The sequence below is a fragment of the Oratosquilla oratoria genome, chromosome 11 (assembly GCF_046742065.1).
Source record: "Oratosquilla oratoria isolate Oo_2021 chromosome 11, ASM4674206v1, whole genome shotgun sequence".
Lineage (NCBI taxonomy): Eukaryota > Metazoa > Arthropoda > Malacostraca > Stomatopoda > Squillidae > Oratosquilla > Oratosquilla oratoria.
The window spans coordinates 13,525,028-13,550,609 of record NC_134787.1 but is presented as its reverse complement, the minus strand read 5'-3'; the positions used below and the strand labels follow the sequence as shown (position 1 = coordinate 13,550,609).

At 39.3% G+C, this 25,582-nt stretch overlaps 1 protein-coding gene across 11 annotated transcripts in view; it reads left to right on the top strand.

The window, feature by feature from the left end:
- Positions 1-25,582, top strand: part of Opa1 (Opa1 mitochondrial dynamin like GTPase) — an 87,381-nt gene that overhangs the window by 1,589 nt on the left and 60,210 nt on the right. For 6 of the 11 annotated variants that reach the window (XM_076192301.1, XM_076192305.1, XM_076192303.1 and 3 more), the window contains exons 3-6: positions 2,552-2,755; positions 7,620-7,764; positions 14,782-14,916; positions 23,382-23,447. In XM_076192301.1, the coding sequence (XP_076048416.1) occupies positions 2,552-2,755; positions 7,620-7,764; positions 14,782-14,916; positions 23,382-23,447 (550 nt within the window). The remainder of the gene's footprint in view (positions 1-2,551; positions 2,756-7,619; positions 7,765-14,781; positions 14,917-23,381; positions 23,448-25,582) is intronic. The other 5 variants (XM_076192311.1, XM_076192308.1, XM_076192304.1 and 2 more) reach the window with 1 other exon arrangement.

Genomic DNA, 25,582 nt, shown 5'->3' with positions numbered 1-25,582 from the left:
CAATTGGTCAATCTGTCCATTGCTCTAGGTCTCTAGTGTAGAAACCCAAGGCTATGGTCAATGGACAGGTCCATAGGTGTCACTCAGGGGGGAAATATTGTGTTATTATCTAGGGATTATTAGTGTGGATATTTTTCAGTGTCGTCTGCGAGTTCATGAAAAGATGAAAGATTTCCTCTTAGGAAAACATGGTATTATTCAAGTATCACACAAACACTCTTTTACTTCATTTGTTTTTGCATTAGATAGTTCTATTTTTTCTATGGGATGATTACGTTAGGATATATTAGGTTAGGAGCTATTGAACTATGTAAATTTCATATTGAATATCCATGATTGTGTGACTGGAATTTTACTTAAATATTTGCCAACTTGTAATATTCAATGAAGTTGAAAGGTAGAATTAAGACTATTGCATGTAGACATCAAAACAGACTAGGGGAGGTTTAGGTAGGTTAAGTCAGGTCAGGTTTGGTTTTATCATACATTGGAAATAATGGAGTAGTCTTAAAATTATTGTCTATATACAAGGAAGTTTGCCAAGTCAAAAGGCAAGTACCCACTTCCATCCATTATCCTTTCCTCCCTCTGATCTTGGCTCTTCATGGATGACAGGCCATCCCTGTATCCTGCTTGCTGCCCTGGATTAGAAGCAATGCAGCAAGACAGAGCACATTCACAACAAGGCTGTTTCACTTAATTGGTGATCCTCCTCTCTGTCCCCTCATGCAGGAAAGAGAGAAGATGGGGAGAAACCCCTTTGGGCTGCAACAAAATATTCCTAATCACCCTCTCCCCCCCATCCCACACCCATTTCCTTGCATCACTTAAAATTGAAGGTGTCTGATTTTACTGGAATATGATTTTAGTACTTACCAAAGTCAATAATAGCTAAATAACTTACATAAAAAATCTTCAATTTTTGTTATTTATTGCAAATTTAAATCACATTGTCTGCTTCAAAAAGTTCATCTGCTACAGCTCCTCTCATAAAATCTACTCGTGGTGTCATCTGCTTCGCAGTGACATTAGAGATCCTGTTCATTTTTCATGCATCATCATTGTGTTTGATGAATAGTGATTTTGTAAATAAAGAAGAACTACCAAAGAAAGTACACAATTGGAAAGAAAAGAAAAGGAAGTGGAAATAATAATATTTAATGATAATTAGAACTCGAGAGAAAGCTTATGATAATTATACACATCATGGACTGGGAGCAAAATGATGGGGCTAGATTCTCTTACAATAATACTAAATGGCCTTTTTTTAAAGCATATAAAATAAATGATGAGAGATACTGTTTTTGGAAATTTTGATTAGATTTATCAGATAGTAAGCTTAGAAAAATAAAACCAGGAGAAATGATAAGTGAATAACAAAGAAATTATATAAAATAGATATGAAAGGAAAAATAAAACAAGGCAGAAGTTATGGCGTGCAGTATAGGAATAAATAAAAAGAAAAATTGCTGGAATGGATTAGTATGTTCTTAGCGATACTTGTAGTGAAACTTTATTTTTTATACAGTGTGTAAACATTCTCTAAAATAATGTATCTAACTTGCTGTATAATGGATAATTAGTTTTATCTTGTAGTAACAGATCACCATAGTGAACCTTTTTACTGGTATACAAGGGCCAATATAAAAAAATATTTGTATTACATTGTAGACATCATTGTTTACAAAGCTTGTGGCATCTAGGAGGCATAGGATTGTTTAGGAGCACACTGCAAAAATATTCTAAGTGTCACATATATAACCCTTACATTTTTGAGTGCCCAAAGACAGCATTGCAAATCTAACATGAACACAAGTAAGCACCAATGATACACCAGTATGAAAACTTTTTGAGAGGGATATTTCAGTTCCAAGTAATTGCCCATAACTATACCTTCTTTCTACATGCCTTGCCTGTTGTCAGAGATATTTAGGGAGTCAAGACTGCTCTCAAAAGGCCGTGAAATAATCTCAACATCACCAAAGGATTAATGTTTTGCTACAGGATAATTGTGTCAATTGAAGAGGCTTGGGTTATCCATTGTGACATCATCAGAAGTAATACCAAGAGATGGTGCTGTATGATGTATTTTAGAATGCAAATTAGCAGACTGCAATTTTTTTTTTTGTCAAAAAGCCCCTCAAGAACTACTTTTGAGATATTTGTTTTAAACATGGTTCTTATGAAAATGATAACGTTATGAAAGAAAAAATTCATAGTTCTACTTGGGCATGAGGGTTACCCTCGAACAAGGATAGGCAGCAGAAAAATACAAAAAAAATGGGATGTGGTCATACATAAATGAAGCTTAATTTTGGAAGACCACCCCTTATAGGTCTGTTGTTGGTCCCTGTTAATAAAATAACAAAGAAACTATCCCATAAACAATATGACAGTGCGGGATTGTTCATTTGAGGTAACTAGTCACAGGTCACTGTCATTGGTTCCTGTTAACAAAATAAGAAAGAAATTCTCCCATAAACAATATGACACAGCTGGATTGTTAATTTGAGGTAACAAGTCTATTAACCCTAACTAATTTTCTTTACAGATTAACACGGTCTTGGTTCCTGTGGTGCGGTATTATTCACCACTAAATGGCAAACATGCAGGAGTGCTCAAGATTCCAGCACCAACATTCAGAATATCTGGAAGAGGTATTGGGATGTTGGTGGCTCGAGTTTTGAGGGGAGCACTCAAAATTCGTTATTTATTATTAGGTGGAGCCATTACTGGAGGCAGTGCACTTGCAAGGGTAAGAATACTGAATGATTTGTAACTAAGTATAAGTTTGACTGTTAACAGTCACAAGATGTAGATATGTATATGTATATACACACACACCATATACCAAGAGCTTTTTCCCCCTTACAGTAGTAGTCAGAGTCAAAAGGCATAATTCCACTCCCACCCATTTCATCCCCACCTGTTCCACTCCAATTCACTACCCAGGATGAAGGGTCATCTCTGCATCTTGTCCATTGCCCTGGGTGAGAAGCAATGCAGCAAGACACAGCACATCCATAGCAAGGCTACTTCATATATTTGGCGACCCCCCTCTCCTTCCCCTCACACAGAAAAAGAGAAGGTGGGGAGAAATCCCTTCCGGCTGTGTGAAATTATCATTCACACATAACCACTCTCCAACCCCTTCCATCCCCCACCCACTCCCTTCAATGAATCGCAGCATCATCCATATGCAACCATTCTTCACTCACCCCTTTCTTCTGTCTTCTGCCTTCCTCAATAGACATCCCCCTCTTTCTCAATACCCCTTTTACACCATCCATCCATCTCATCCTTGGTTGCCTCCTCCTGTTCACTCCTTCCACTTCTGCCTTCCACGCCTCTTTTACTAATATTTCTTCACTCATTCTTTCCATGTGTCCAAACCATCCCAATACTCTTTCACCAACCCTATCTCCCAATTCCTTTTCCACCCCTGCTCTCCTCTTCACCTCCTCATTTCTCATTCTGTCTAGCCTAGTAACTCCTACCATATTTCTCAGGCATTTCATCTCAAACATTTTTAAACTCTCCCTCTCTTATGTTCCATGTTTCTGCCCCAAACAGTGTTGTCAGTACAATCACTCCTTCATACAATCTCCTCTTAGCATCTGTTCCCAAATGTCTATTTCTCAATACACTTTTTAATCCCCCAAGGCATTTACTTGCTTCTTTCAATCTACAACCTACCTCCACCTCCACTCCTTTTCCCACCACATTCACACCCAAGTATCTAAAGTTATCCACTACTTCCTCTCTCACTTCCAAATTGCTGCCATCCTCTCCCTTTGTAAATCTCATCACCTTTTACCCACATTTACTTTCAAGTTTCTTCCTGTGCACACCTTTCCAAACTCTGTCACTAACTTCCTTAATCCCTCCTCTGACCTTGCTACAAGTGCAGTGTTGTTAGCAAACAACAACTGGCTCATCTCCCATTTTTTCTCCATTTTCTTTTAACCATCTCCAATCCCCTGCACATTACCCATGCATTTACCTCTTGCACCACCTCATCCATGTACACATTGAACATCCATGGCAAAGTCCCACCTTTTCCTCAAACCATTTACACTCTCCATTTCTAATTCTAACACAGGCTCTACTACTCTCATAAAAAGGCTTGACTGCTCTTAACATCTTTCCTCCTATCCTATATATCTGCAAAACCTCCCAAGTACCTTCTTGTCCACCCTGTCATAAGCCTTTTCAAAAGCCATAAAGGACAAAAAAAAAAAAAAATCTTTACCCTTTGCTAAAGCTTTCTCACATATGTCTTGCCACAAAAATCTGATTCACATAGCCTCTACCTTTCGTAAACCCAGTCTGTTCCTCTCCTAATCCTCTCAAAACCCTCCCATAACCCTTTCCAACTACACTCAACGAACCTGCATAGAGCCAGTGGCCAGGGATGATTGCTGCAGTTTGGCCCCCAACTCTTGGGTTTGGGGGGTGGTCCCATGACGAAGACACTGCCACACCAGGACCTATGACCCAGCCCTTCTAAGCTACCAGAAGAGGCTGGATGACTGCATTGTGGACAATTGCTCAGGATGTAACACTTCACCCCCATACTATTCAACACATAATGGAAGACTGCATTATACACAGTCACACACGCAAACAACACAACATACACTCTATAAAGGATTTGTGGGAAAACCCTGTTTTGGCTATGGCATTCCTTAGGGAGATGGGACTGCTTGAACAGACAGTCTAGGGAACGACAACAACAACACTCAACAAATTGATCCCTCTGAAAATACTACAATCACATTTGTCCCATTTTCCCATGTAAAACAGAACTAGTGAGGTACTCCTACAGTTCTCTGGCACTCTACCTTCCCTTACACAAACATTAAACAACCTCACCAGCCAGTCCACCTTCACTGCACCTCTCTTCTTTAGACACTCTCCATGACACAACATCTAACCCAGGTGCCTTACCTGCTGTCATAATTTTATAACTGCTTTCACCTCATCTTTCCTTATTTCTCCATTTTCCTCATTCATCGCTGTCAGGACTTTGTCATGTTGCCATGGTTGTTCAGTGTGTACATGGATAGGGTGGTACAGGAGGTAAATATGAGGGCCATGGGCAGGGAATTGGGGATAGAGATAGTGGAAGGAAGTGGGAGATGAGCCAGTTGTTGTTTGTGGACAACAGTGCACTTGTGGCAGAATCAGAAGGGAGATCAAGGCTGTTAGTGACTGAGTTTGGGAAGGTATGCAATAGGAGGAAGTTGAAGGTAAATGTGGGTAAAAGTAATGTGATGAGATGTACAAGAGGAGAGGATGGCAGCAAGATAGAAGTAAGTCTTAAAAGAGAGAGGCTGGAGGAAGTGGATTGTTTTAAACATTTGGGATTACATGTGGTAGGAAATAGAGGATTCAGGATGGAGGTATACTGTATAATGACAGATGCAAGTAGTCCTTGGGGATTGAAAAATGCTATGAGAAATAGGCATCTGGGAATGGATACAAAGAGATTACATGAAGGGGGTGATTTTGCATATGACATTGTGTGGGGACAGAGACTTGGAATTTAACCCCTTTTGCTGTTCATCTACAAGGAGCTAAGAAATTTTTAAAAGGGAAAAAAATGGGTGTGGGATGGGTGGAAGGTAGGTGCATGCCATAGCTGGTTACCTCCCTTGTGAGGGAGAAGAAGCTTTTTGATATACAGTATAGCTAGATATTTTTTGCCTGAAATGATAGGTGTGATTGGAAAATGGTTATAAATGGATGATAAACTGATTTGACCTGAAGGGATTTCTCCTGGTTTCCTTTATGTATGCATGAGGGAATGAGAAGAAAGAGTTGCCTTGTAAATGAAGCATTGGTGGCAAACCAGCTTTGGATGTGCTGTGTCTTGCTGCATTGCTGCTTACCCATGCATTGGATGGGAGACTGGGATAGGCCTTCATCCGTAAAGAGCTAAGATATTTTTAAAAGGGAAACAAATGGTTGAAGGGTGGGTGCCTGCCTTGGCTGGCTACCTCTGCATTATGGGTGGGAAGAAACTTTGGGTATATAGATATATTAGTTTGGCTACTTGAGCATTCCATAAGACCAAATTCCAAATATTTGAAATTTTACCGTATTAAGATTTTGATTTAAGTCCTGACCTTTTTATACCTTGATTTTTCATCTCTCTATATACCAAAAGGCTTCTTCCACCTTATAAGGGAGGTAGCCAACCCATGCTCCTACCCTTATCCCACATCATACCCATCCAACACCCATTTGTTTAAAAAAAAAAAAAAAAAAAAAATCTTGGTTCCTTGTGGATGGAAGCCATCACTATCACTGCCTGGCTCAGAAGCAATGTGCAGCAAGACAGGACCTGACAGCTGAAGTTGACATTTTATAGGAGAAAAATACAGAGTGGGCTGAATCCCTAGTCTTCTCACTCTGCTATTTAGTTGCCTTTCATGACACACATAGTAACACAATAGTTGTATTCTGCTTCCCTAATCACCAATATTGGGGGATCACAGAAAGAAGAGGTAGAGTCATGGAATTTGTAAAGAATAGGTTCAAGGGGGCACAAAGGAGGGATAGCCATAGTGCAAAAACATATCATTCTTTTATGAATAGAGATTTTACTCTAACAGAAAAATAATGTGTGACTCTTGTCCATGGAGGCACCCCAAAACTGTCTCTGGTTTGAAGAATGCTCACTTGTTATTCGAAATGGGTTTGAGGTGAGGGTGGGTAGTGTCCATTGAATGGAAGTTCTGCGTAAAATGAGATTGCAAATTATTTTAATTGTATTGTAATAAATTTTTATTGAAGTGAAGCTGAATAGCATGGTTTCAATTATCAGAGTGTATTTGATAAAAAATATTATCAGAGAGAATTATTACAGGGCAGTTTTCTATTTCAATTTGTTAGAGAAAGTTTCTGCAATGTGTTTATAAATTGAGACATATGAAGAGTTGTACAGAGAACTGGAGTTTGGTCACTGTACTGTGAAGAGCCACACTTCAGAGGCAAACTGTAGGGGAAATCCAAGGATCATTGATGTGTTCTCTTCTGCCAGAGAGGCAGGGCCTGCTTTCATTTAAACATATCCTGGGATGTGTGGGTGGATATATTGAAAGCTTTTGGCATAAGGGTAGTGTGTGTATATGATAAACATGTGTTGGACTAGTTTTGTGTGCATGTGTGTTATCTAAATAGGCATCAGGCAAACTTAGTTATGTACAAATATACTTATATTTGAATTTTACCACCAATGTTTGTTTTTGTATCAACCTTGGGACTTTGGTCTCATGCACATGAAATCAGTGCATTACCATTAACCTATCTTGGGCTTTCAGCTTGTGTAGTAATTGTGGACATTGTAGTATAAACAACACTTTTGTACAGAGCTGTGTCAAGGAAGGTGGGGGAACTATAAATTTGTAATGCAGAATATCTTAAGATTACATTTTGTACATTTTCCAAAATAGAGTTCTATTGGGGGATGGGTTGAGGGGGGGGAAATAGTTTTTTATATGACACTCCAGTGGTCATATGAACATTATGGTGAGTAAAGAAATAGTTTTATGATTAAGACGGATTCTTGTAAACATCAAACTGCTCAGTCAAATTGAGGACAATTTTTGCAGCATTATGAAGAATGGAAGGATGCACTCCCTGATGCTAAGTTCCTGGAAGAGATTCTCCCTTCCCAGGAAGAGCTTGATGCAATGAGGGCCAAATTGCTTGAATTCAGAGACAAAATCAAAGCCAGTGTTCCAGACTTTGAATTAGGTAAGTGTTCATGATTATTTTTACACAGCTCTCTTCCCATAAAATACAACTAGGTAAATACATATACACACACACACACACACATCTTCATGCACAGAGTGATCAATGTCTGGAATAAACTAAACATTGAATGCCAGAACTATACACAAGTTCAAGAATAAACTGGATGTGGAGAGGTACGAAAACGGGTCACAACGAGCATAGCTCCCATCCTGTAAAATACATCTAGGTAGGTAAATATTCCCTGTGGTGGGGGAAAAGAATACTGCCACCAAGTATTTCCACTTGGATCGTAAGAGGCGAGAAGAAAGGGACGGGGATTGGGACTAGGCATCCTTCTCCTTGTAGCCCCACAGGGGACATTCCTAAAAGAAAAAGTAAAGGCATAAGAGGGTCTGGGAGTTTACCGACAGGCACCCTAAGGTTTAGGTCTTTTAATGCACGTGGATGTGGTACAGATGAGAGTAAAGGGGAAGAGATAGGTAGTATGTTTGTGAGAAGAAAGTTGGATGTGTTGGCATTGAGTGAAACTAAGTTGAAAGGGAAGGGTGAGTGTAAGTTTAGGAGTGTAAGTGGGAGGTTATCAGGAGTGAAGAGAGGGCGAGGGAGGGAAGGGGTGGCTATTCTAGTAAGTGAAGAGATAGGTAAACGTGTAGTGGAGTGGAAGGAGGTTTCTTCAAGGATAATGTGGATGAAGGTGAAACTGGGAAAGGAGATGTGGGTTTTTGTAAGTGCATATGGGCCTGGCAGTGGTCCAATTGATGGAGTGGTTGGGAAATGTGGAGTTCCAGGAAAGAATCGTAGTGGAGAGTTGATGGTGGAAATGTGTCTAGAAAGAGAGTTGATGATAGCAAATACAGTGTTTCGGAAGAAAGTCAAGCATAAGTACACATGGGAGAGGGTGGTGGAGGGAAGGGTGGTAGATAGAGCATTAATGGATTATGTAGTGGTAAATAGGATTATGATAGGAAGAGTTAAGGATGTACATGTGCTGAGGGGAGAGGGTGGGGGAATATCAGATCATTTTTTGGTGGAAGGTAAGTTCAGAAGGGAGGATAGATGGAGAAAGAGGAAAAGGACAAAAGGTAGGGAGGTGCATAGAGTGAACTCTTTAAAGGAAAAGGAGGAGTAGTACAAGAAGAAGCTGAAGGAGGAGTGGGAGGGAGTGAAGGATAGAGTAGAGCTTGGTGTGGAGGAGGAATGGGGATGGTTCAAGGAGAGAGTCACAAAGTGTGCAAGGATGGTGTGTGGAACAAGAAGGACAGGAGGAAATAGAAGAAAGGGTAGTGAATGGTGGGATGAGGAAACAAAGAAGGTTGTAGAAGAAAAGAAGCGAGCTTTCACAGATTGGTTACAAAATAGGACGAGGGAGTCATATGAGAGGTACAAAGAAAAGAAAAGAGAAGTAAAGCAAAAGGTAAAGGAGGCAAAGAGGAGAGCAGATGTGAAATGGAGTAAGAGTATGACAGAAAATTTTGAAAGTAATAAAAAGATGTTTTGGAAAGAAATTAAGAGAGGAAGAGGAGGCGAATCAAGTAGAGAAGAAAAGGTAAAAGGTGCAGATGGAGAGATGATAATGGAAGAGAAGGCAGTAAGGGGAAGATGGGCAGAATATTTTAGGGAGTTGCTAAATGTGAAGGAGGATAGGGAGGGAAAGATAGCTGCAGTGGGAAATGCTAAGAAAATGACCGTGATGAGTGAGGAAAATGGAAGAGAAATAAGGAAGGATGAAGTGAAGGCAGTTGTTAAGATGATGAAAGCAGGTAAGGCACCTGGTCTGGATGGATGTCATGCAGAATGTCTAAAAAAAAAAGGAGGTACAGTGATGGTGGACTGGCTGGTGAGATTATTTAATGTTTGCTGGAGAGAGGGTAGAGTGCCGGAGGACTGGAGGAGTGCCTGTATAACTTTACAAGGGAATGTAGTAGTTTCAGAGGGATTAGCTTGTTAAGTGTAGTTGGGAAGGCTTATGGGAGGATCTTGATTGAGAGGATTAGGAGAGGAACAGAGGGAGTAATTGGTGAGGAACAGTGTGGATTTAGGACTGGTAGAGGTTGTGTAGGTCAGATTTTATGTGGTAAGACAGATATGTGAGAAAGCTATAGGAAAAGATAAGGATGTTTTTTGGGCTTTTATGGATCTGGAAAAGGCTTACGATAGGGTAGACAGAAAGGCACTGTGGGAGGTTATGCAGATATATGGGATAGGAGGAAAGCTTCTAGGAGCTGTCAAGAGTTTTTATGAGAGTAGTAGAGCTTGTGTCAGGATTAGAAATGGAGAGAGTGAGTGGTTCGAGGTAAAGGTGGAACTTCGTCAGGGATGCGTTATGTCGCCCTGGCTGTTCAACTTATACATGGATGGGGTAGTGCGAGAGGTAAATGCAAGGGTAGTGGGTCAGGGATTGGAGATGGTTAAAGAAAATGGAGAAAAGTGGGAGGTGAGCCAGCTGTTGTTTGTGGACGACACTGCGCTTGTGGCAGGATCGGAGGAGGGATTGAGGAAGTTAGTGACAGAGTTTGGGAGAGTATGTGATAGAAGAAAGCTAAAGATAAATGTGGGTAAAAGTAAGGTGATGAGATGTACAAGGGGTGAAAGTGGCAGTAGACTGGAAGTGAGCATTAAGGGTGAGCGACTGGAGGAAGTGGATAGTTTTAGATACTTGGGTGCAAATGTGGCAGGAAAAGGTGGAGTGAAGGTGGAGGTAGAATGTAGATTGAGAGAAGTGAGTAAATGCCTTGGTGGATTAAAAAGTGTAATGAGGAATAGACATTTGGGAATGGATGCAAAGAGGAGACTGTATGAAGGAGTAATTGTGCCAACAGCACTGTATGGGACAGAAATATGGAACATAAGAGAGGAAAAGAGGAGGAGTGTGAATGCATTTGAGATGTGTCTGAGAAGTATGATGGCTAGATAGAGTGAGAAATGTGGAGGTGAAGAGGAGAACAGGGGTGGAAAGGGAGTTGGGAGATAGGGTTGATGAATGAGTATTAGGGTGGTTTGGACACATGGAAAGAATGAGTGAAGAAAGACTAGTAAAAGAGGCATGGAAGGCAGATGTGGAGGGAGTGAACATGAGGGGACGTCCTAGGATGAGGTGGATGGATGGGGTGAAGGGGGCTTTGGGGAAGAGGGGAATGTCTGTTGAGGAAGGACGGGAGAGGACAGAAGACAGGGGTGAATGGAGAATGGTTGTGTATGGATGATGATGATGTGATGCATGAGGTGGAATGGGCGGAGGGATGGGGGGTGAGGTAGTGTGTGAGCAAAATTTGACGCAGCCCGAAGGGTTTACTCCCCATCTTCTCCTTTTATGCATGGGGGGGACGGAGAGGGGGGGTCGCCGATTTAATGAATAGGCCTTGCTATGGATGTGCTGTGTCTTGCGACACTGCTTCTGACCCAGGGCAGTGGACAAGGTGCAGGGATGACCCGTCATCCAGGAGGTGCTAAGATAAGAGGGAGGGTGGAGGGGTGTGGAGTGTATTCAGGGATGGAATGGGTGGGAATGATTTTATGCCTTTTCCTTTTTGGCTACCTCCCTTGTAAGGGGGAAAAAGCCTTGGTATATGTATGTATATGTAGGTAAATACACGCACACACACACACACACCCAATGAAAGAAATAACTGTGACACAGAAGGAAATAAGGGACCAGATAAATATCTTAATGTCAGAAAATCAAATGGGTCAGATGGAATTGCAAATTGGATATTAAAAGAATGTACAGGTGAACTAACGGACAAAATACACAAGAAAATTGATTTCTCACTCAGAGAAGGAAAAGTATCACAAGATTGGAAAATGGAAATACTGTACCAATATACAAAGGAGGGGACAAAGAAAATTCAACTTACTATAGACCAGTCTCCCTTACAAGCACAATAGCAAAAATATGTGAAAAAGTTATCAAAAGTAAATGGATTAAACATTTGGATGAGAATAATATACTAAACCCAAAACAATTTGGATTTAGACGTGGAAGATCACATGCCACAAACTTTATTTGCTTTTAATGCAAGAAAGGGACGGATGGGCAGATTGTGTCTTCTTAGATCTACAAAAAGCATTTGATAAAGTACCACACAAAAAGCTACTAAGAAAAATTGAAATAATAGGTAGATTACAAGGAAAGTTATTGGGATGGATGGAAGATTTCTTGAACGGGAGAAAAATGAGGGTGGTACTTAGAGACAAGAACTCGACCTGGGAAGAAATGATAAGTGGAGTCCCACAAGGTTCTTTATTGGCTCCAATAATGTTTTTCATATATATAAATGACATGGATTGTGTGGAATGTCATATGAACTTCTTTGCAGATGATGCAAAACTACTCATTGTTTCTCACTCTATCCAGCCTAGTAACCCCTACCTTACTTCTCAGGCACTTCATCTCAAACACATTTAATCTCTTTTTTTTCCATACAGTACTGTTGGCACAATCACTCCTTCATGCAATCTCCTCTTGCATCCATTCCCAAATGTCTGTTTCTCATTACTCTGTTTAATCCTCCAAGGCATTTACTTCCTTCTCTCAATCTACATTCTATCTCCACCTCCACTCCTTTTCCCACCACATTCGCCCCCAAGTATCTAAAGCTGTCCATTTCCTCCAGTCTCTCTCCCTTAATACTGACTTCCGATTTGCTGTCATCCTCTCCCCTTGTACATCTCATCACCTTACTTTTACCCACATTTATCTTCAACTTCCTTCTTTTGCACACCTTCCCAAACTCCATCACTAACTTCCTTAATCCCTCCTCTGATCCTGCTGCAAGTGCAGTGTTGTCAGTAAACAACAATGGGCTTATCTCCCACTTTTCTCCATTTTCTTTAACCATCACCAATCCCTGGTCCATTACCTTTACATTTACCTCTCACACCACCCCATCTGTGTATAGATTGAACAACCAAGGCAGTATAACACATCCTTTGTGAAGTCCCACCTATACCTCAAACCACGCATTCTCTCCATTTCTAATTCTAACACAGGCTCTACTACTCTCATAAAAACTTGACTGCTTCACTTAAGTACGAGTCCAATTCTTGTGTGCAGCATTGGCTGCCATATGTATGATTCATCACAGTACTCAGATTATGAAAATGTAGACACTGCTGTATTACTCATCCTCTTTTACTTTGAGTAATAATAAACACAGAAAACGTGATCAAACCAGTTCACAGAATCCGGGGATAATTCATGTACAATTACAAAAAATATATAATCAAGATGCCAATACTGGCATCCTTGTGTACTCACTCACGCCTCATGACAGTTACGTAGGCATCATCGCACCGAAGTGGTTAACAGCTTTCCTCCTATCCCACATATTGGCAATATCTCCCCCAGTGCCTTTCTGTCTACCCTGTCATAAGCCTTTTCCAAGTCCATAAAAGCCCCCCAAAAAATCCTTACCTTTTCCTAAAGCTTTCTCACACATCTGTCTCACCAATTAGTCCCTCTGTTCTTCTCCTAATCCTCTCAATCAAAACCCTTCCATAAGCCTTCCCAATTAACACTCAACAAACTGATCCCTCTGAAACTACTACACTCACACTTGTCCCCTTTTCCCTTGTAAAGCAGAACTATACAGTCACTCCTCCAGTCTTTTGGCACTCCACCCATTTTTAGACAAACATTAAACAACCTCACCAACCTGTCCACCATCACTGTACCTCCCTATTTTAGACAGTCCGCATGACACCCATCCAACCCAGGTGCCATACCTGCTCTCATCATTTTAATGACCATTTTTACCTCATTTTTCTTTATTTCTCTTCCAGTTTCCTCCTACCCTAGCATTGAGATCTCCCAATAGCACTACATTGATGTTTCTTTCTCAACCCTCAATGCACTTGTTTAAATCTATCCAAAATGCCTCCCTTTCCTCTACATTCTTCTCACTACCAGGCCCTTGTGTGCTTACAAAGACTCGTATCTCCCTTCCCAGTTTCACCTTCATCCACCTTAACCTTGAAGAAACCTTCCATTCCACCACATGCTTACCTATCTCTTCACTTACTGATATAGCCACCCCTTCTCTCCCTCATCCTCTCTTCACTCCTGACACCTTCCCAACTACACTCCCAAACTCAAACTTGCCCCTCCCTTTCAACTTAATTTCACTTAATGCCAACACATTCATCTTTCTTCTCACAAACATACAGCCTATCTTTTCCCTTTTACTCTCATCTGTACCACATCCATGCACATTAAAAGACCCAAACCTTAGGATACTGGTTGGAAAACTTCTCCCAGACCCTCTTATGCTTTTGCTTTTTTAGGAATGTTCCCTCTGGAGCTACAGAGAGTAGGATGCCTAGACCTATCCCCATCCCATTTTTTGTTGTCTTTTATGACTCAAGTGGGAAGACTTAGTGGCAGTATTCTTTCTCCCCTACCACAGGGTTTGGCAAAAAAGGAAATGAATATTCAGAGAAGTAGTACAGGACAGTATTAAAAATGGGGGACAGCATAATGGAGGGACATTCACAGTATAATAAATTAGCTGCATGCTACTGATCAGCTTTTAACCCCATGATAACATGCAGCCAATACTCCAGACAAGGCCTTGACATAAATATGTGGGTGTATGGTTTGACTTGACCACCTAAAGGTTTTGGGAGGTGGGTGGGTTATGGAGAGGGTCTTCATGTAATAAAGCAATGGGAGTAAACCAGCTTCAGCTTTTGGGCCTTGCTGTGAAATAGCTATCTTGCTGCATTACCCTGAGCAGTGGGTGGGGGACATGGATGACCCTTCAGCCACAAGAAGTAAAGATAGGAGGGACAATGTATGGGTTTTGGATAGGTGACTAAGTGGATGTATGTTTAGATGAAGCCATTCTTCCTTAAAGGGGAAGTCTTTTGGTGTGTGTTTGTATGTAGAAAGGAGTGAAAATGGTGAAGGTGTTCCTCTCCTATGCTTAACCATCTTCCCTTGTGAGTAACAGCATGTAAGTTGGAAAACTTAATTAAAAACCAGCAACTAAATTATCACTTTTTTATTATATGCAGACCCTAAGATGCTTGAGGTGAGTGAGGAGAAATATGAGCAGTTGGTGCAATGGTTCAAACAACGTTTAGATGATGCTGTTTTAGCAGCTGAACAAGACAAGGAGGATGCAACAGGAACAGCAATTTTCTCAGATGGTAAGGTGATGATATTTTTATGTATATGGTATTATTTATGATTCATTTCTTGTAGCCATCCCATACTATATGTTGCCAAGCTTTATAGCTCTTAATTTTTTTCTTTTCTTTTTTTCATTATTATTATTCGTCACCAGAAAAAAAAAATCATGGCACCTAAAAGAAAATTAATAATAATAATATTTTGGTAAGTTTAATATTGTATAATGTGTAAAACATTGTATGGGATTAATATAGTATAAATTTCATTAGCATGACTGCAAATAATATAAGTATTGTATGTATACATTTCCAATCAAGTTTATTCACTCCACTTTTGTCTTCCACACTGGCTTTGTTAGACTTCACTTGCTCTTTCAATATGCTGAAATCACCTTAGCACTCTATGATCTACCCTATCTAATGGCTCCTTTTCCATCCCAGTTCTCTGCAGCATATCCACATTTCTCACTCTATTCAATAAAAAATAGTCAAACTCTTCATTTCTGCCTTTCGTATTCCATGTCACATCAAATATTTCCATATGTCCTTTAGGACACTACTACATAATCTGTTAGTACTATATCAACTACACTTCCACCAGCCATTCTTATCCATATGTACACTCACAGACCACACCCCATACCCTGTTTTCATTATTACCTACATAATCTTAAATATTGGGACTGACTTTGGGTACCTGCATGAGATAGTCATATGAGAATGTCAGAATCATCTCTTTACTGCATATCTTCAAACCCTGTCAACTTCTTCAATTTCAATTGGAAGTTTGATACTTGGTCTTTTGACTGATCCTAAGATATCTATAGACTTTGTATTTCCTCCATCTTTAAACACAGAATGGTGACCCCACAAACACTTGGAAAGAGAACAAGCGTACGAAAATGCTAGAAGATACAAGGCAATCATTAAATGAGATACTAATGGGTGGGGGTAATATGGTAATTATGGGGGACTTCAATTGCAAAGAAATTTGTTGGGAAAACATGACAGTGTGAGGAGGAGATGACTTGTGGGGTAATGTACTACTGGATATGACCATGGAATACACAATGACTCAGTGGGTCAGTGAAAACACCAGAAACAGAAATAACAAGGAGCCATCAAAACTAGATTTAATATTTACAACAGAACCTGAAATTGTGGATAAAATCCAATACAAGACACCAATTGGAAAGAGTGACCATATACTCATTGAAACTGAACTAAAGGAAGAAATATACATGGAGAGAAATGAAAAGCATAGGAAAGGAAGATTGATGTACAACAAAATAGACTTTGCAAAACTAGAGAAATTCTTTCAGAATGCAAACTGGAATTTTTTTTACATGGAAGAGAAATGGAATATCTTGATGGATAATTACAATGAAGGGGTAAATAGGCATGTACCAAGACAGAAGCAAGAGAGAGTGTACATTAAATACTGGTTTAACAAAAGATGCAGTGAGGCAAAAGACAGAAGGGACAGAGCTTGGAAAAGGTGGAGAAAAGATAAAAAACCTGGAAAATGGCAAGTTTATATAAACTATAGAAATGAGTATGTTAAAGTGAGAAGAGAGGAAAAAAGGAACCATGAAAAGGATATTATAGATAAATGCAAAGAGCAACCCAAGGGAATATTGAATACACAGCAGAATTAGAAATGGCCAAAGTCATGAATAATCACTTCAAATCTGTCTTCACTAGAGAGAAAGCACAATATTGGGACAAAGGTAATAAAAGGCAATCTCCCCCCCATGAGCGAGATAACAATAACACAAAAAGAAATATTGGAACACCTATCAAACCTTGACATCAGGAAATCACATGGCCCGGATGGAATTGCAAATTGGATTCTAAAAGAATGCAAAGAAGAACTAACGGACAAAATACAAAACATAATAAATTGCTCACTTAAAGAAGGAAAACTACCAAAAGATCTAACATTGTACCAATATATAAAGGAGGAAACAAGGAAGAACCAACTAACTATAGGCCAGTCTCACTAACAAGCACTATAGCCAAAATTTGTTAGAAAATCATCAAGAATAGATGGGTAAAACACCTGGAAGATAACAATACAATAAACCCAAGACAATTTGGGTTCAGACAAGGAAGATCATGTACCACAAACTTAATATGTTTCTACTCAAGATTAATAGACATAGTGCAAGAAAGGAATGAATGGGCTGATTGTGCCTTCCTGGACTTACAAAAAGCTTTTGACAAAGTACCACACAAAAAATTATAAAAAAAAAAACTGGAACATATAGGAGGGATACAAGGGAACCTACTAAAATGGATGAGGGTCTTCCTGATTGGTAGAAAGATGAGGGTAGTGCTCAGAGAAAAATATTCAGATTGGAAAGAGGTGATCAGTGGAGTACCGCAAGGACCTGTATTGACTCCAAATAATGTTTGCTATTTATATGAATGATATGGATGATGATGTGATGTTACATGAGCTTCTTTGCAGATGACGCCAAGCGAAGGATTGCGAATCACTGCAGGAAGACCTGAATAAGGTATGGAACTGGAGTCAGAAATGGGAAGTGGACTTCAATATTAAGAAGTGTAGCATAATGGAGTTTGGAAAAACCAAAAACAGAATATCAGGACAATATAAAATTGGAACCAAGGAGGTAAAGAACGAGAGATCCGAAAAAGATTTGGGTGTAATTATCTCAAATGACTTGTCCTATGACAAACAGATAAATAAAATTGTCGGAGAATCCTACAACTTGCTAAGATCAATAAAAGTGTCATTTACATATTTGGATGAAGAAATGATTAAAAAGATAATGGTCGTAATGATAAGGCTTAGACTAGAATATGCAGCGACATTGTGGTCACCCAGTACCAAAAAGAATATGAAGAAAATAGAATCCAGAGAGCAGCAACAAAAATGGCCCATGCACTTGCAAACATATGAGGAGAGATTGGCTAAACTGGAGTTACCGACTCTGGAGCAAAGAAGAGAGAGAGGTGACCTACTGACCATCTACAGAATTATGAAAGGCACAGAAGTACTCAATAGAGAGGACTTGTTAAACTGGGACAAGAGAAACACAAGAGGACATGGAAAGAAAATTAAAAAACATAGCTACAGAAGAGATCTGAAGAAAAGCAGTTTTCCACATAGTGATGGACACTTGGAACAAACTGGACAATGAAATAGTGTGCGCAAAAACCATTCATGAGTTTAAGAGCAAACTAGACCCTGCTAGATACAAAGGCTGGACACCACGAGCGTAGCTCCCCTTCCCGCAAAATACAACTAGGTAAATACAAGCAACTGCTCTTATTATTACCATATATGCCCAAGTAATAGATAAGATTATCAGTATTTAAGGCTGAATTTAAGAGGTCAACTTTTGTGTGGATACTACTTTTTCAGGGATGAAATTGATGTCTAATCTAGGTCTAAATTTTAATTAGCAAAATCTTAGTTTATATATCAATCATTACAGAACAACAATATGAAGATCAATGGTGATTTATGTATGATTTGTATATATCAAAATGCATGTCCTCTTAAAAAACTCTCACTGATGAATCATTACCATGGTAGATTTGCTCTTGTAAATATTTAGCTTTGTTCTTTCACAGCTTTAACATACATATACCAAAGGCTTTTTTCCTCCTTACACAGGAGATAGCCAAAAAGAAAAAGGCATAGAAACCACTCCCACCCATTCCATCCCCTACATACTCCACTACCCTCCACCCTCTTCCCTCCTTTACATCTTGGCACTTCCTGGGTGACGGGTCATCCCTGCATCCTGTCTACTGTCCTGGGTCAGAAGCAGTGTAGGTAGCCAAAAAACATAGGCATAAAATCCACTCCCACCCATTCCATCCCCACATACTCCAACCCCATCCACCTCCCTCCCTCCCTCTTATCGTGGTTCCTCCTTGATGATGGGTCATTCCTGCATCTCACCCACTGCCCTGGGTCAGAAGCAGTGTTGCAAGACACAGCACATCCACAGCAAGGCTGCTTCATTAAATTGGCGACCCCCCCACCCTCTCTATCACCTTGAGCAGAAATTGAGAAGATGGGGAGAAATTCCTTCGGGCTTTGTAAATTTATTTTTCACAAACTCCCTCACCCCCCATCCCCCACCCACTCCCTCTAATGCATCACAGCATCACCCATACATAATCATTCTCCATTCACCCCTATCTTCTGTATATATATACAGTGGTGGGATTCAGCTGGTTCTTACCGGTTGGTATGAACCTGTTCTTAGAATTTCATGAGCTCCACAAACTGGTCGTTAAAAATTGGCTTATACAGGCTATAATACAGCTTAAGTGATATCTGCAGGCTACTAGCACAGTGGGAGACCATGTTTTTTTTTTTTTTTTTTTTTTTTTTTTTTTTTTTTTTTTTTTTTTTTTTTTTTTTTTTTTTTTTTTTTTTTTTTTTTTTTTTTTTTTTTAATCCCACCTCTGTGTGTGTGTGTACAGGCACACCTCGGCTTTCGTCGTTTCAGCTTATGTCGTTTTTGAAGATAAGTTTGTTTTCAAAAATGATATATGGAAAAATGAAATTCAAGTTTTCGTTTTACTTGACTTTACGTTGATCAGCCAATAATAATGGAATCGCATAAACACCAAAAAACATTTCAAGCACATAAATTCATGTTACAATAAGAATAAAAGCATGTAAAATTATATTAAGATTCAGTAACTGCTAAAATACATACCATAAAGTAGTATGCCCAAGTTCACTAGAACATGAAATCAGCTGATTTTTTATCAGGGCAACAGTAGTTCCAATCTGTACTGTATCTACCGTTAGGCGGTGTCTCAAATCCTGCAATTGTTTTGGGTTATGATCTGTTTACTGAAGTTTTGTAGATTTTCTCATTAACCCCTTCCATACGGTGCCGCACACGTAGGCGTCATGGGGAGCGAGTGTATTCGTGAGGCTGCCATATCGGCGTCTTGATTATATTTATTGTAGTCACCCCTCCATAATGACATTCTTTCTAATTCTTTTGTAATCGCATTTTCTATGGTTATCAAAATTCACGGGTGAAGAGAGAACGATCGATATAAGCGGTGACTATATTTTATGATGCGAGTATTATTACGACACGTCATACGGCTGGCATTGGCTGCTGCCACCGAGATCTAAGTCCATGACGCCTTCGTGTGCGGCACCGTATGGAAGGGGTTAACATTCACTTGTAACTGTAATATTTGCCCCCGCGCCTCCTAAGAAAAGTCCTAGTGAAATTGCTAAGCACCATGCTATATCGCTGGAGGATAAAATGGCGATGATGAAATGTCTATAATGTAAACATCAACATATTGTATGTACTGCATTGGTAAATTAGAAATACTTTATTTTATTTTTCACTCATTACAAAATGATTGTAAGCTTAAAATATTTTTATTTGTTTGTTTTTTGTTTTGTTTTACTGTATGTTATTGACAATGCATTCATAAAGTACAGCACTGCGAAATAGCTTTTAGCGATGTAAACACCAAATTGTACACATTGGTAAAGTTAAAGTACAGGTACTTCTTTTTTTTTTTTTTTATACTTAATTACAAAATAATAGCTACATGTTCTGTTTGAAAACTTAAAATAGGTTTTTATTAACTTTATCTTATCAAAAATGCATTCATTAGTAAAATATAGTACTGGGGAATGGCTATTAGCAGTTTAGCCTAGGCTACACCAGGCCTACCTAGCCTACAATGTAGGCTACATATAAGCAAATTCAACTTGTTTTTCAACTTATGTCATGTCTCCTGGAACAAATTAATGACAAATATATATATTTAAAAATTATTTCAGACAAATGAGAGAGAAATGGGTGGGGAAGGGCAAACAAAGATGTGTTGGGAATAGAATTTATTGCCCTAATGTTTCGACCAACTTGGTCTTCTGAAGACCAAGTTGGTCGAAACGTTAGGGCAATAAATTATATACCCAACACATCTTCGTTTGCCCTTCCCCACCCATTACTCTCTCATATATATATATGTATATATATATATAAACACATATATATACTATATATATAGTATATATATATATATATATATATATATATATATGTATATATATATGTATATAGTATATATATATATATATATATATATATATATCCACACACACACACACATATATACATATATAATATATATACATATATGTGTGTGTGTCTGTATATATGTATATACACCAAATGGTTTCTTTCTCCTTACAAGTGAAGTAGTCAGGTAAGGCATGCACCCAACCTACACCATCCAGCACCCATTTGTTTCCTTTTTAAAAATCTGAAGGGCCATCCCTGCTTCCACTTGCTGCCTGGGTCTGAAGTAATGCACCAAGACACAGCAGGACTTAACAGCCAAAACTGGCTTATCTTTATTGCATGATTTACTTGGTGACCCTCCCTCCAGGTCTCCTTGTAAATAAATTGGGAAGACATGGAGAAATTCCTTTGAGCCACATCAACTTATCATCCATTCTCAACCATTCTCCACTTATTTCCTGTCCTCACCCTTCCCTGCTCAACGGACATATACGAGGCCCCCTTCACCCCATCATCCATCCATCCCAATCTCGGTCTTCTTCTCAAGTTCAGTCCATCCACCTCTGCCTTCTACACTCTTTTTGTAAATCCTTCTTCACTCATTCTTTCCATATGCACAAACCATCCCAGTATTCTTTTATCAACCACATCTGCCAATTCCCTTTCCTCTCTAACTCTCTGCCTCACCTCCTCATTTCTTGTTCAGTCCATCCTTGTACCTCCCACCAAACTTCTCAAACATCATCTCAAACACATTTATATTTCTCCTTTCGGCTTTGCTGTGGATGTGTTGTGTCTTGTGACACTGCTTCTGACCCAGGGCAGTGGACAGGATGCAGGGATGACCCATCATCCAGGAGGTGCCAAGATAAGAGGGAGGGAGGAGGGTGGATGGAATGGGTGGGAGTGGTTTCTATGCCTTTTTCTTTTTGGTTACCCCCCATGTAGAAGGAAAAAGCCTTTGGTATATGTATGTATGTCTCCCTTAAATTCCAAGTCTCTGCCCCATACAGTGCTATAGGCACAGTCACCCTTTCATATAGCTGTCTCTCTGCATCCATCCACAGATACTTTTTTCTCATGATACTTTTTGTTCCGCGAAGATATTTACTTGTTTCTCGCATGCTACAGTTCACCTCCACCCCTTACTCATCCATTCCTTGCTACATGTGACCTTAAGACTTGCCTTCAGTCCCCTGCTGCTCTTATCCTTTGTACATCTCATCACCTTACTTTTACCCATATTTACTTTCAGCTTTTTTCTGTCACATACTTTCCCAAACTCTGTCACAAGCATACTGTCATCAGTAAACAACAACTGGCTTACCTCCCACTTACCTCCAGTTTCATTAACCATCTCCAATCCTCTGCCCCTCACTTTTGCATTTATCTACTGTACTACCCTATGGTAGTGCATTGGGATAGTACATTGAACAACCACAGTGACATAACTCAATGTAGGTGCAGCCCTGCATTCATCTCATATCACTCACTCTCCACCATTCTCAGTCCAAACACAAACTCTACTACTCATGTAAAAACTTTTGACTTCCTGTAAGAACTTTCTTTCTCATATACCTATAATGCCATTGTCAAATCCTTGACATTATATAGGAAAAAATATGGAAAGGGGTATTCTTTGTCCTCTTCCTTCCACCTTGTTTAATGCTTTTTATGACACATAGAGAACATGGCAGTGTCATCCTTAATCCCATGCCAAAGGAATACAGAAAAAGAAGAATTAGTCCTAGGGGTGGTAAAGTACAAATTTAAACAGGCCTTTCCTCCTTAGAGGTTGGCCAGTCAAGGCATGCACCTATCCATTCCACACCCATCCAACATGCATTTATTTTTCCTTTTATCTTAAAAAGTGACTCTGCAGTCCTCTGTGAGTGGAGATGTGTCCAAACACAAAAGACTGCTACATGACTTTTTCCCTTGGGTTGCCACATAAGTCTTGTATTGACAGGCTCTACAGAATGTAAACTTCACTTGTGCATTGGCATGTGTGAAATGTTGATTTTGATTCAGGAAGTTTGCAAGCTTTGCCTTCATGCTTTCTGTATCAGGATATGCAAACAAAAGCTTTGAAGTTGCTTGGTTCACTGTGAATTCAGAGAAGCAACTGCATAATATGGCCCTTGTCTCTTGACAGGTGTATGATGACATGGGAAACCATGTTTTTTTCATGAATGGATCTTTTCATAATGTTGATGGCTCATTTAGGCACAAATTTCCCATGTTTTTAGTGACCTTCAGAAGTTCTTTATGCTGGACAGTACTCAAGGTTTTGATTTGATTATGCTTAACAACATACTCTGCATTTGTGGGCTGTACTACTTGTACTTGCACTCTGCATAATGATGTTTAGATTTCACTGGATACATCCATCAAATAGAGCTGTGCAAATTATTTCTCATTACTAAGGTACCACACTGGAACAATCCTCATGTCCAAAAGAAGAGCTCCCAGCTCCTCCTTCAGGCTCATCAGGTGTGTGAGCATTTTCCCACAGGATAACCACTTCACTTGTGTATGCACGAGAAAAGGTTGATGGTTGGCACCCATATCCTTACTGACTGCTCTTAATAACTCAAGAGTGTGTGATTTCTACATTAACAAAGTTCCCAGAAAATTCACAGCCCCAAGAAAACCCAGCCACAGCCACTGGTTCAGCTATTAGGCCACTCAGGGAAGAGATTTTGTGTAGTTGTCTGGAGTGAGTGAATACAGGAGAGTGTAAAATAACATATTCTATGTCTTCTGTGTGGTGATTCCTTATCAGGCAGTTGGTGTCTCTTGTCAGGGCACTTCTGTGTTGGTATTTGTAGTATTGTGTATGAGCTGAGCTTAGGTATGTTAATGTCAATTTTGTGTCTTGGGGATGATTTATCTGCTGGGTTGATGTCTGATAAAGATGGGTTGATTTTGGATTTGTTGGTTTATTTAGGAATGCTTGCTATGTGTTTTTGGCTTGATGTTTTGTTAGGTACATGGAGTAGGTTGTTATAAATGTTTCAGTGGAATGCCACTTTGGTTGTTTTTATGTGCATTCTGTGGGCAGTGCTTGTGTGATGTTATATGGGGGTAGATGGGCTCAAGGGCTGTAACTTTGTGTATGTCATTTTCTTGTACTGCTCTATGGGGAAGATCTTCAATTCTTAATGTGTCAGTAGATGTTCTATTGGAGTTGTTTTGGTGCAATCAGGTATTATTTCTAAAGCCTTGTGTTTTTGTTGTCTATATGTTTTTTTTTTTTAGTTTTCTTAATTGTTGGATACCATGCTATGGAGACATAGTTACATGTTCTCATGAGTTGTTTGTACACTGTGATAAGTGTTTCTTTTTCATTGTCCAAATCCTGTGCCTGCAACTGGTCTGAACACATCCAGTTTCTTGTTTGCATCCATTATACAGTCTTATGTTGGAGAGTGAAGGTTGTGTATCAGATACAAGGCCAAGTATTTTAGTATTTTTGTCCAGTGGGAGAGGATAGCAATTTGATTTGCCTACTGGGACACAAAAGGGAGTACCTGATATAGTATAGCCCACTTGAACCAACATGATATCTGAAATACAAGTTGTCAGTAGCTATCACCCAAAGCACTTTGGTAGCTAATATATGCAGTTAGTGTAGAGTGAATCTGTGTTTTATCTGAACCTTCTGTAGTACTCAGCATTTTTATGATGCCTTTTCCCCATGTAAAGTGAAAGGACCATTGGTATTGATTGATTGATTGTCTGAAGGAGGTTGGTATCTTTACGTCTGTGTTTTACTTATGAGAGGGAAACAAGGGTGGAGAATGTTAGTGGGTGTGTGCCTTTGTCTTGGCTACATCCCACATAAGGGAGGAAGTATTCCTTTGTATATAGATAGGTAGATAGATGTGTCTTGCACATGCTTACATTCATTTAAAAGTTCCTTCTCTGAAGGCATATTTGTAATGATACCATGATTTATGCCAGAATTTCATTAACTAGAAACCTGCAACCTATTAGTAGCAAGTACTTGTCATAAGGCCATCCTATGTTGGACTTGTCTGTTGTACTGGTGTGGGTCTTTTTTAATGTCACTGGCTGGTAGGAGGGAGATGAGGAGGTAGGAAGTAGTGTCTGATTGTCAACTCTTCCTGTGTGAAAAATGGAGGGAATATAATCAGATTTGAAAGAATTCATGGGTCTAGTTTGGAAACCAAGTGTAAGCTCCTTGGGCCACCTCCAGATAGAAATGAGTGTTGATAGAATTTTGAAGACAGGCATTAGGGTGATGATTCTGTCTGATATCTTTCTTGTAGGACCATCATGTGGCCTAGCTTTCAAGCTTCCAGTTGTTATTGGTTACTTTGCATGGGTGGAATTGGGGTGATGTATTATTTTTTATTGAGTTCCTTTATTTCTTGTATTGTTTCCTTGTTAGTAATGTTATTCCCAAAGAGTTAGATCAGTTAACATTAAACTTATGGAAAATATAGTTAATGGTCCCTATATAACTGTTCAGTATTGAGAGGATTTGGGTCAAGATCACCAAAAATGTGGAAATGGTCTTGTGGCTCTTTCATGCTAATATATATACATATATATTATATATATATATATATATATATATATATATATATATATATATATAT